This window comes from Barbus barbus (assembly GCF_936440315.1).
Source record: "Barbus barbus genome assembly, chromosome: 11".
NCBI classification, from domain to species: domain Eukaryota; kingdom Metazoa; phylum Chordata; class Actinopteri; order Cypriniformes; family Cyprinidae; genus Barbus; species Barbus barbus.
In genome coordinates this window covers 11,660,218-11,673,333 of record NC_136739.1, presented here as the reverse complement: position 1 = coordinate 11,673,333, position 13,116 = coordinate 11,660,218, and the positions used below count along the sequence as shown (strand labels likewise).

The following is a 13,116-nucleotide window of genomic DNA, read 5'->3' as shown; positions in this document are numbered from 1 at the left end:
CAAATAATGTTTTAGTCTGTCACATTAAAAATATTCATACTTACATAAAATATAAAAACACTGAAACGTGCTAAGTGCCACATCAGGGTTTAAGATCACATGTAGGACAGTTTCTACACAACATTTTAAATATGAGAACATAAATTATAAAAAGATGGAGGATCAGCGCCGGGAGATGACGTATGTGGCCCTGATCGTAGGCGGAGGCCAGACACCTGGATGAGCGCCAGAGACAGATCCCCATTGAGGACCCCGCCACTTAGACAGCCATCGGAAAAGACCACTGGAACCAGCTGAGCCCTTACAATCTGACTTGCTGCAGTTTGGAATTGAACTGCTGGTTTGTTTGGCCAGAGGAGAATTGGTCCCCCGACTGAGCCTGGTTTCTCCCAAGGTTTTTTCTCCATTCTGTCACCGATGGAGTTTTGGTTCCTTGCCGCTGTCGCCTCTGGCTTGCTTAGTTGGGGACGCTTCATTTCCAGGGATATCGTCGACCTTATTGCAAAGACACTATTTAAACATATTGACACATTATTTTCCTTTTTTGATCTTGTGCAGTGCTTTGAAACAATTTGCATTGTAAAAAGCGCTATATAAATAAAGGTGACTTGACTTGACTTGACTATAAAATGTTGTGTAGAAACTCTCTTGTGTTTCTTATTCAAAGTTCCATTATCCATTAATCAAACATGTTCAATAATCTCTAAAGTCACAATACAAAATAAAAACCTGTAACCTAATTATGTACTACTGATACTTTTAGAAATGAATACTTTTTGAGCAATGTTGCTGGGCAATGTTGCCATCAACAGGCAACCAGGTCAGATACAGAGCCCATGACCAATCTGAAATATCCAGATATAAATTTGTTGCCCATTCTCAATGAAAAAGTGCACATGCAATATTGCTCAAACAAAATTGCACAATTTAGTAAGTACTGAACTAGCTAAAATTACAAGTAAACTACTAGTAATTTTTTTTAGTATGACTATTATTATTTGGAAAATATACTTGAATATAAGTTTACTTAAAATAAACTTTAAGAGTTGGCCTACTTTTTTGTACGAAAACATCATTTGGAGAGAATCGCATGAAGTCCCTTTGGAGGAGTATTTAACCTGTTAACTGTCGCTTCCACTTTTTGAGTATAGGCCTGAAAATTACATTTCAAACTTAAATTGTTATACATTTTGAATGGTTTGGAGCAGATACTTAAGGTTGGTCTCTTTTTAAAGAAGACACATAGCAGATTATTGTAGAGGTGAAAAACGTTATAAAAATTATATTACAAAAACCTTATGGAAGTTTAAGTTTATGAAAAATTTTAATATTTACATTTATGTAAAATATATATTTTACATAACAGGTTTTACTCTAAAACTGCTAGAAAATCAAAACCAAAAATCTGAAGAAGTTGTGTTCCAAATTTGAGATTGATATCTCAAAAAATGAGCTTTCAGTGAAATTTAGTTTGGGCGTAGTACCAAGCTTTTCCAGTAGATGACCATCAAACCCCATTAGTAACCATATAAGGGCGTCTCTATTTCCATATATGGTTTGAGTGATCTGAAACATGTTTTTTCCATTCTTTTCTTAATATTTATGATGTAGACATCACATTCAGAAGTATTAAGGGTGGTATGGCAATATTTGATTTCAATTCATCCTCTAAAAAAACACATAAAAGACATGCAACAAGAACCCTGGACGTACGTTATAGTTCATGCTGCATCAAAAATTGAGAACCTATTGTTTTTTCTTTATATTCGAAACACATTTAGATCTTGTTTTTCCTCAAAAAATAGAATGTTATCTTCTGAACACTTGACATGAACATGAATGGCTGATTTTTCATGATTTTATATATGTATCACTATTTCAAAGTAAAGTTAGTTCTCACTCTCTGAGTCTGATGAGTACTCTTCTTACAAATGAATAAATTACGGTTGCTCTGTAAAATATTTAAAAAATCAGTCACCAAATATGAAAACTAGAGTCTTTAAGCTTTCAAACGATATATAGTTTGTCAAGATTGCTTTAAGTTCAGACTAAGATATTACTGTTTAAAACATGTAATGGCAAGTGACAGTTAACAGGTTAAATACTCAGCCTGTAATAAAATAAGTAAAATAAAATCCTGTTTTACATTTAAAAATGCTTGATGAGAATAATATATGTACCGAGTTTGGTGATGGTAGATAAAACTGTCCCCACTAGTTAGAAGGGGCACTACAACCTCACCCTCCCACCACTACCACTCCCATATAACGGCTGACAACTCTCTGTTTCTGATACTGTTTAGAAGTTTTAAACCTCAGCGAATCAGGTGGTTTACTCAATTGAGGGTCTTATCTCATCTGTCTCTCACTAGGCCAGGTCCTCTGTGTAGACAATGAAACAAAAGTGATTGTCCACAGAGAGAAAGAGGTAAAAGCTGTGCAAACAGGTGAAAGATGAATGATATTTGATACTACTGTGGTTCTTCATGCATGTTTGTTCTTAGACTGCTGCAAAACTCTCAAATGAGCTCAAGGCTAAGGAAGGAAACAGCCACAAGCAGATGCACCATTTCAGTCCACAGCACACTAGACAAAGATGAAACAAAGTGAAAGAATAGAGAAGAGGAAAAAGGAACCATATAAAATGGCTAACATACACCCACACACTGATTCTCGATGTGTTTAGTTCCTGACACTCACGTGACATGGGTATATCCGCTGTGTATACTATAGACAGGTCACACTGAAGCCTGCAGCTGCATACAGTGTGGTTCAATGAATAAGGAGGCATGATGACATCCAATAAAAACTTTAAAGTACCTTTAAAACAGCTGAGCAGCCTGGACAGCTACATAATCGACAACTCTCAAAAGAAGAAAAATATACTGTGGCGACGACGTTCATTCAACAGTGCCAAAAATTCGAATACTGAAGATATCAAAGATGGGACATTATCACGCAGTAAGGTGGGACAATCAATGATATAATTTTATTATATCTGTTTTGATGGCAACATGAATGCTGAGAGATTATAATTATATAACTTGACAACTGTAGGTCTAACATTCATTTTGCCAAAATATTCTAAAGAAATGTTAATGGATTTAAAAAAAAAAAATCAGTTGCACATTTTTTTTCAAAACTTTTTCAGACGTTAAAAACATGCATTCGTGCAGGATCCTTGCAGTTTTTCAGAATTTCAGATGGTTTCTCATTATTTCATCTGAGAATTACTCTTTTGCAGCTGCACAGAACACACTCTACATCTCTAGTGGATTATACTGATCCTCAGAGGTAAGACTGGTTTACTGCTTCACTTCATTGTGAATATTAAATATGTCACCTCATGCAAATTTTCAATGCATATTTCGCCTGTTTTGCACAGAACAATGGTTATATTGGAGAAGCAAGACAATGAAGACTTTGGATTCGAAGTTCAGGTATGTTTTGTACTAATAACCAATGCTTCACACTGCATCAAATGCATATTTATTTATTTATTTATTTATTTATTTCACATAAGTTTCACACAAGTAAACTTTGGTCTCATGAAGTATATGTAGGCTAATAGTAATTTCTGAATTTCATTGCCATAGAAATACACCACAGAAATTATTTGCAAACAAATTACTTCCACAGAACAAATTTCTTTTTGCAATGGCCTTTTTATCTAGTGTGGCAATGATTTTTAGTGGATGTATAAAGTTCATATATGATGTTCTAGCAGAAAGATCACAGGTGTTTCATCATTACATTAGTCATCATTAGCTATGGACCTGATCCGCTAACTATGATAAAATCCTCCTCTCTAAATTTAGCTATATATTGTTTTGTTTTGATTTTGTGTCTAAATTCAGAAAATGTTTAATACGGCTTAATTGTCCATATCCATTTTGGCGACATTGTACATACACAACTACAAGCAATATAACAGGCTCATTTTAAATGCTCCATTGGGATTTATGTCACTCTGTGCAGACGTATGGTCTCAAGGTGAAGAACAGCAGTATGGTGGAGATGTGTACATTTGTTTGCAGTGTGCAGGATGGCAGTGCAGCCGAAATTGCGGGTTTGACTGCTGGTGAGCAGGTTTTCCGCTTCCTCTTCTTAGAATGTTACTCACTCCACCCATCTGACCTGACCCCGCTTACATGGCACTTTCCCACCAGCCTACATGCCTGCTATTTCATGCTCTCTCATATATATTAATTTTTCCAATAGATAGAACCACAATCTTTCTGACCACTACTATTTTAATTCAGTGCATTAATAATTTCTGAGGTCCATTTATAATGTTAATAAGACTTTTTTTTTTTTTTTTACATCAAAACAGTCATAATTAAAAAATAATTGGGTCTCTTTTTTAAACCTTGTTTTGGACCCTCTGATTTAAACAGTCATTAAAATGACTCCCTTTTAAGACTTCACTGTTGTGATTCCATATTACATGTGAAACCATCATGAAAAGTGTTGCTTACAGCATTACATTCACTACTCCCATTGCATGAAAGGTTGCAGTGCTGAGCACTGTGTCCACGTGAGTGCATTACATTTGCATGGGTTTCTGTTCGTGCATGTGTGTGTGGTGGGACGTGATTGACAGCTCTGAGTACTGAGTGTTAGCTCTTTATTGATTTATTTTTAATCTCTCTTTCTTTGATAGGTGATATTATATTGTCAGTAAATGGAGTCAGTATTGAGGGATCTACCCATCAGAACATTATTGAGCTGATTCGAGAATCCACTAATATGCTGAAGTGAGTATAAGTATCAGAAAAAGGATGTATGTGCTATGGTCACAAATGATGCCTCAAATAATGCAGCTTGTTAAGAAGATATGTACTATTAAGTGATCAGACTCATGGAAGATAAAATGGATGGAAAACAAATTCCTAGGAAAACCTGGGGGCAGCTGCACAAATACCTATTATTTGTGAGTATAGTTAGAATCTACTTTAACAGGATAAACTGAAATTCATGACATTTCAACAACTTCTGCTCATTTGTGGGCTGCTATTGGATCATTGAAGGTAAAAATCATATTATGCACACATTTTGCAAAGAGCTTGCAACTTACAAGCTACGGCAAATGTAGGTCAACTGTGATGTAACCAAAATTAATAAAAATAATAATAAAAAATGGTTACAAACAAACTAGCTAACACTCTACTGTGGAGTTTACATTCACTTTGAGTAAGAACTTACAAATGGCTGGTGCAACCCTGATCCATATCTAGAGACAAAAATATCACTAAGACAAGAACATGCCAATACGAATTTGCCAAAGACTCTTTTGTGCAGTCAGCTAGCAACCACCTAGAACACTCTAGTAACCAACAATTAACAAATTAATCAAATTAATCAATCAGAAAAAGAAATAAAATTAAGAAACAAATAAATACATTTTGACCATCGTATGTTAATTATAATTTTTCTCTTTTCTTGTGTTTTTGTCTGAAGGTTAGAGACGGTCAGTGGGAGTGTTGTGAAGAGAATTGAATTAGAGAAAAAGATGCGCTATCTTAAGGTATGTATTTGTACGTGATTGTGTGTGTGTGTTTTCCACATGTATGCAAAGCTGAAACTTTACTCAGAAAGAAGTCTCTGACAGCCTGTATTGTGTATAATATAGTGTGTTTCCATGAATGCTGAAACATCTAAATGAATGCTGCTGATCAAAATACTGTACATACACATTTACCAGAATGACTCATAGATGCTGATCTCGTTTCTGTGTTTTCCCTCGGCACAGCAAACTCTTCGTGAGAAATGGGTGGAACTGCAATCTCTCACACTTCAGGAAAAGCGTCTTACTCGAGGTGAGAAAAAAAAAAAAAAAAAAAGTACACAGCTGTTCAGACAGTCTGACAGAAGAGTATATATATCTCCCTGAGAGAGTTACAGTTGGATTTACAACATGGATTTGAAACATTTTTTAATTTACATGAATAATGCACAAATTATAAATGTTTAAAGGTTTGCATCCCCTTTGTTCTTTTATGATGTTGCTTCCTCAGAGATTATCCACAGTTTGTTTGATTTGTGATAGTTGTGCATGAGCTCCTGCTTTGTTTTTGAAGCTGTTTAACAATAGGCAACATTTACATTTAGTCATTTAGCAGACAATTTATCCAAAGCGACTTACAAATGAGGACCAATGGAAGCAATCAACAAAAGAGCAATATGCAAGTAACCCTGCAAAGAAAGAAAGAAACCCTCAGTGTCCATCTATGTCCTTTGCCTAATACTCTGATACTGAACAGGCTGATGTTTTAGCTGATAATGAATTACTCAGAGCCATTAGGTTTACAGGTGTCTCTGTCTGTGTTCCAGGTAATCTGAATGAGAGTGCTCAGCATCCGTCTGTTGACTCTCTGCTGTCTCTCTCATCTCCAACTGGCCGGTCTGGGCAGCGCTTTTCCAGTGACAGCAGTTGCCGCAGCATAATGACAGATGATAGTGAGGATGGAGCCTTTATGTCATCAGTATTTGATGACTCAAGTCCATTCAGCCCAACTGAGCCAAACGGAGGCTTCTTCCAGCTGGAAGGGGGAGCTTTGCGACCACTGACAAGAACACGCAGCATTAGCCTGACCAGCAGTAACAGTTCACTCTCTCCGAGTTGGGAAAATTCATCTTCATCCATGTTTGGGACACTGCCAAGGAGAGGCAGAAAAGGTAGTGTCCGCAAGCACCTTCTAAAGTTCATACCTGGACTGAATCACTCTGTAGAGGAAGAAGAGGGCAGCTAAAACATAATTTCTACCACCACTGACTGCTGATCTGATTAATCCTTTGTAAGGACCATGGGCGGTGGGAAATTCATACTAGTTTGAACTCTTCTGTTCTCAAAACATTCTAGAATTCATGCCATACAAGAACTCATGGGCATTCATGACTTTCTTGCTTAAAGTGTTGATGAAAAGAAGGGTGGAGTCTCACATGAGCATTACGGACTGCATGGCAGCAATCTTTGTATTATTTTCTGCCTTTTTTTTTTGTCAAGGGACGAAAGCATTATAAATTTCCCCAAGAAATAAACAACTGGCATTAACCAAACCTTGGAAAGTGTATGCTGGAAAGATAATGCATTGAGAGAATTGTGCACATTGCCTCCACTGCTCTATTAGAGTGGTTTAGATTTCTGTCCCGCAAGCTCATGAATGTGCCCTAGTTCCTACTTGATCTTGTAACTAATCAAGATCTCGTAGTATCATATCTGATATCTGTATCAGATATCTATAGATCTCATATCTGTTGTAGCATGCAAATGTGAGGGGGCTTAGTGGTTGAAGACATAGGGGTGGGGAGGAAGCCCTAACTCTGCACATGCTTGTTGCATCTTAATGTCATCTAAATCTAGGCTAAAGCAGTACCTTGCTGCACTCAAAAATATCTTAGATTTAACACAATCCAAGAGTTCATTTGCAGTCGTTCTTCAAAAGCCAATTTTCTCATTTAGATTAACTACAGTCTTGATGAAGCAAAAATCCGAAAAGAATAGGCTAAAATATCTGGTTTACTACTGCCTATACTGTAGTATTCAAGTCATAGAATGCTCTGAACCCATTAATTTAAAAGGGGATGTTGCATTGCAAGACATTTGAAGATAACTCTGAGATTTTTTACCACAAGAGCGACATTTAAATGAATGTTATGTATAGGCCGTGCCTAATTGGTTTGGCTCAAGTGTCTGCTAAATGATCAGTAAACATTACGATTCGTTATGCAAACTTAATGCATTCTTATCGATCTCAGTTAAGGTTTTTTTTAGGTAGTTAAATGTTAAGGTTCAACAAATTTTAAGGTTTGACAGTGTTGTTTCAGGACCAACAATTTTTTTTTCTTCTTATCAAAATCCATCAAGCTCTCACCAACAGTGAGACAGTGAAAGTACACAACTGAATAATGCATAAAAATATTTTGCTGCACATCAAAATCTCATTAAAATTCATTGTATAGAATATTTGACAATTTATAGCCAATATTCTTATAGAGTATACTTTTTTTTATTTATACTCTGTTAGAATTTAATCCTAATCTCAGATTAATTTAGATCAAAACTTTAAATCATTGACTGCATGAAACGCTGCTCTGTAGTGAGTGTGTAACTATAAGTGCCGATTTGAAAAGATGAGACATGAGAGACAGAGCTCCAAACCACAGCAGGTATAGAGAAATTCATAACAGGATGTGGTCTGATGGAGGTGCTACCATACCACTTATTTTTTTCTTTCTTTCTTAAGTGATCCCTGCAACAGAAAGTTTTATTTATACTAAATTTAAATTTAATAATAACAATATGTATTAATAAAGTATTAATATATTAAAACTAAATTTGAATATATTAATAATTTATTAATTATATTCAATACAAAATAAATGTGAAAACCAATGTTTGGCATTTTTCTTTATTTCTTTTGTGTTTTTATTTATTTATTTACCTTAATTATCATATTGAGGGGAATATTCTCATCAACAACAACAACAAAAAAAATCATCTCTTGCTGTTGCTGCTTGTCACCTGCATACAACACAGGAAATATGTGCTTGAAACAGAAAGACGCCCTCTAAACGCCTGGCTTTTTATTCACTCTTTGTTTCACTTTACCATTTTGATTGAATTTCAACATTATGTTTCTAAAACAGGGATTTGTGATGGAACTGCAGGGGGATTGTGAAATGATAAAAAGCTAATGACTGTATTGAATATAACATTACTCAAATGGGGCTGCACAATATTGTGATATGATAGAACTGATTTGATTGGGTTCCTAAAAGACCAGTCTAAATGTAATGGACACAAACACAACTAAAAAGAGGTTTGAGACCAGTTACAAATTCAGTAAATATGCACAAATTTAAGAAGACATGGACAGAGAGGAAGTAGACAGCCAGAACCAGCCAAAGTCAAGTCAAGTCAGTATTATTTGTATAGCGCTTTTAACAATGCAAATTGTGTCAAAGCAGCTATACATCGGCATGATATAAAGCTGGGTGGCTTTATATCAACTTTACAGTATTTAGATGGGGAAATAGTTTGTCGAAATAGTGTCATTCTCCTCTGGCCAGACAAAATCAGCAGTTTAAATCTAGGCTAAAGCAGAATCAGATTGTGCAAAGGACTCATCTGGTTCCTGTGGTCTTGTCCCGAGGGCCGTCTTGGAGACAGGGTCTTCACTTGGGATCAGTCTCTGGGGCTCATCTAGGTGTCCTGGCTGTAGAGGTCATCTCTAGGTGCTGATCCACCATCTGATCTGGATACGGACTGGATCCGAGTGGCTGCAGTGACCATCTGATCTGGATACAGTCTGGATCTGGGTGGCTACGGTGACCTCGGAATAAGAAAGAAACAGACTAATATTAGTGTAGATGCCATTCTTCTAACGATGTAACAAGTACATTGGGTGTTTTGGGAAGTGTTCCCGGTTCCGGTTGACCTAATTAAATGCAGAGCACAAATTCCGAGTATGGGTCACCATACTTGGCCACACACCACTTCCCTTTACTTTTAATGTTATTTTTAAATATGACTGAGGTGCAAACTTACAGAGCAATTCTATATATTTTTTTTTAATACCTAACTTGCGTTTTCGCTAGACTTAAAAGCATGCGCTGTAGGTTTTGATAGATCTGAGATTTAAAAATGGCGCTACCGGAAATGCTTCAGGACCAGACATGCGCAGTAGCGTTCCAACTCCTTTGTTTACGTCCTTGAAACGGTCTATATATTGCCCTATCGCCATAGCAAGCAGTACTGATTAAAGTTTAATGAACACATTTGACTAGCTAGTTGATAAAACCAAAATCTGACCAAAAAAATAAATAAATAACTAACAAGACTGACTAGTGTTAATGTTATGTTCCCCTTGCTAGTGCTCTTTTTTTTTTACCTGCTGGGACAGCAATTCTTTTTTTCCCCACAAAAGCAAGATCACCTTGTTTTAATATTAAAGTCATGCACATAGTAATGCAATAACCATTTCAAGCATTTTGCATGGTTTATACACAGCAAAACAGAATGAAAATCCAGAATCATCAACAAGCTAACTGTAAAGATAGCACTGTGAATGATGATATAATTGTCAACAAATGGGATGCTACATTTTATTCAAAATTAAATATCTTAAATATCTACGATTTTGGCTTTAATAAGATTTTCCCAGGAAACCTGGCATCCTCCACGATTCCTATTCTTTCCAACAGCAAAACACTTGAATGCGACAAGCTTGTAATCAGGACTTCTGAAATTGGAAATTGGAAATTTTGATAGTACATGAAGGCAGTATTATTCCTTATTTCCTTACAGGAATCAAGACTATTTCATTACCCAATTCTAGATGGAGCCATACAGCTGCAGCTCACATGCATGAAAGTGGCATGTTTGAACTAGTTGATACAGGAAACCAGCACTCTAATAAAGAGGTTGATTGGCAAAAAGTATTTGATGTATTTTGAAAATACAAAAATACTTAGATTAAATGTATTTAAATACAAAATGCATTTGACTCAACATGGCGGCACGCACAGACGCAGCGGCTTCTCTCTCTCCCGACAGAACGGTGTTTTCGTGTTTTTTGTCTTGTAAATTGCAATGTTTTTGTACATCTTCGTCACGTCTACCTGTCTTTAAGCGTGCATACAGTCGTGAGTTTCTGCTCGATGTCGGCAGAATCACATTTTTAGAGTTAAACTCAGCGCATGCCGAAGAGCTGTGGGACCTCGGTCTGCTCCGAAAGCCTACTCCATCACTGACCCCCACTACTGCATCTCGCCCACAGCGGAGGCGCTACAAGCGGAGTGAGAGGAAGCAGAAGAGGGGTAAGCGCGGAGGTATCCGAGCTAGGCTAGCGGCCATCCCACACAAGCTAGCTATCCCCACCATCGTACTGGCGAATGTACATTCTTTGGACAATAAACTGGACTACATCCGACTACTTCGCTCGACTCAGAGGACTGTAAGAGACTGTTGTGTTTTTGTGTTTACGGAAACATGGCTTAACAACAGCGTACCGGACTGCGCCATACAGCTCGACCAGCTAACATGCTATCGAGCTGACAGAGCTCTTGTCAAGGCAGGTAAGAGCTCTCGTCCGTGGCGGCGGGCTTTGTGTTTACATCAATGATGCATGGTGCCGCGACGCTGTTGTGGTCTACAAACACTGCTCACCCTTGGTGGAGTTTATGATAATTAAGTGCCGGCCGTTCTATCTACCGAGGGAATATACAGCCATACTGCTCGTTGCGGTATACATCCCTCCCAGCTCCAACAACAACAACAGGAGTGAGGCACTAAATGATCTGTACCAGCACACCAGTGAGCAGCAGACAGCCCATCCAGATGCTTTTCTCATCCTGGCTGGGGATTTCAACCACGCAGACTTGAAGAGTGTGTTCCCAAAAATACATCAACACATAAACTTTCCAACAAGGGGAAAAAAATACTCTGGACTTTGTTTACACCACCCAGAGAGGAGCTTACAAGGCCCTCCCCCGCCTCGGAGCCTCAGACCACATCACTGTCATGCTAATGCCTGCATACAGACCGCTCGTTAAAGCCATGAAACCAATACACAAACCGATACATGTGTGGCCGGAAGGGTCGTCAGAGTCACTTCAAGACTGTTTTGACACCACTGACTGGAATATGTTTAAACAGGCTGCCACATACAACAACACAACAGACCTCCAAGAGTACTCACAACTGTCACTGCCTACATCACCAAGTGCATTGATGATGTAACGGTCACAAAGTCCATCACTGTCAGGGCCACCCAGAAGCCGTGGATGACAGGGGAGGTCTACAGACTTCTGAAGGCTCGGAACACTGCCTTTAGAGCTGGAGATGAGGAGGGCCTGAAGACAGCTAGGGCCAACCTTTCCCGCGGCATCAGAGAGGCCAAGAGACAGTACTCCAGGAGGATAGCCCATCGTTTCAGCGACAGCAGAGACACTCTGAGCCTGTGGCAGGGGATACAGACCATTACGGACTACAAGCCCCCACCACAGACCTGTGATGGCACCATCCCCCTGCTGAACGAGCTGAATGCCGTCTTTGCTCTGACAACATTCCTGGGCGTGTACTGAGAGACTGTGCAGTGGAACTCACTGATGTCTTCACAGACATTTTCAACATCTCGTTAAATCAGGCCGTTGTCCCCACATGCTTCAAAGCTACCACCATCATTCCAGTCCCGAAGAAGTCATCTCAATCCTGCTTCAATGACTACCGTCCAATAGCACTCACTCCTATTCTCATGAAGTGCTTTGAATGGCTAGTCATGCACCACATCAAGTCTGTCCCCCCCCCCTCCCTGGACCCCTTCCAGTTTGCATATAGGTCCAACCGCTCGACCGATGATGTCATCACCACTGCCCTCCACCCAGCCCTCACACATCTGGAAAAAAAGACTCGTATGTCAGGATGCTGTTCATAGACTTCAGTTCAGCATTCAACACAATCATCCCTCAACAGCTCACTCACAAACTGGTCCAGCTGGGGCTCAACACCTCTCTGTGCAACTGGCTGTTGGACTTCCTGACAGGGAGACCTCAGGCAGTACGGGTCGGCATTAACACATCCAGCACCATCACACTGAACACTGGGGCCCCCCAAGGATGTGTGCTGAGCCCCATCCTCTTCACTCTGCTGACCCACGACTGCACACCGTCACACAACTCCAACCTTTTCATTAAGTTTGCGGATGACACGACTGTGGTGGGTCTCATTAGCAACAGAGATGAGACAAACTACAGGAGCGAGGTGAGCCGCCTGGCCGGGTGGTGCAGTGACAACAGTCTCTCTCTGAATGTGGAGAAGACGAAGGAGATTGTTGTTGACTTCAGGGGAGTACACACTCAGCATGCCCCTCTGACCATCAACGGTGTGACTGTGGAGAGAGTGAGCAGCACCATGTTCCTGGGTGTGCACATCACAGAGGACCTCTCCTGGACTAACAACACTGTAGCACTGGCCAAGAAAGCACAGCAGTGTCTTTACTTCCTCCACAAACTTAGAAGAGCCAGAGCCCCGGCCCCCATCATGTGCACCTTCTACAGAGGCACCATCGAGAGCATCCTGACTAGCTGCATCACTGTGTGGTATGGCGCTTGCAAC

The 13,116-nt window shown here is 39.1% G+C and overlaps 1 protein-coding gene across 2 annotated transcripts; it reads left to right on the top strand.

Annotated features, from left to right (window-relative positions):
* Nucleotides 1-2,707: 2,707 nt before the first annotated feature.
* Nucleotides 2,708-7,853, top strand: LOC306876889 (cytohesin-interacting protein-like). 2 transcript variants are annotated; one of them, XM_079428339.1, is made up of 8 exons: nucleotides 2,708-2,965; nucleotides 3,244-3,293; nucleotides 3,385-3,439; nucleotides 3,978-4,080; nucleotides 4,663-4,756; nucleotides 5,460-5,526; nucleotides 5,752-5,818; nucleotides 6,333-7,853. In XM_079428339.1, the coding sequence occupies exons 1-8, from the start codon at nucleotides 2,789-2,791 to the stop codon at nucleotides 6,749-6,751; spliced, it is 1,032 nt and encodes a 343-aa protein (XP_079284465.1). In that variant the 5' UTR covers nucleotides 2,708-2,788; the 3' UTR covers nucleotides 6,752-7,853. The 2 variants fall into 2 exon arrangements, with proteins under 2 accessions (XP_079284465.1, XP_079284464.1); XM_079428338.1 differs by having other exon boundaries at nucleotides 2,731-2,965; nucleotides 3,151-3,293.
* Nucleotides 7,854-13,116: the final 5,263 nt, after the last annotated feature.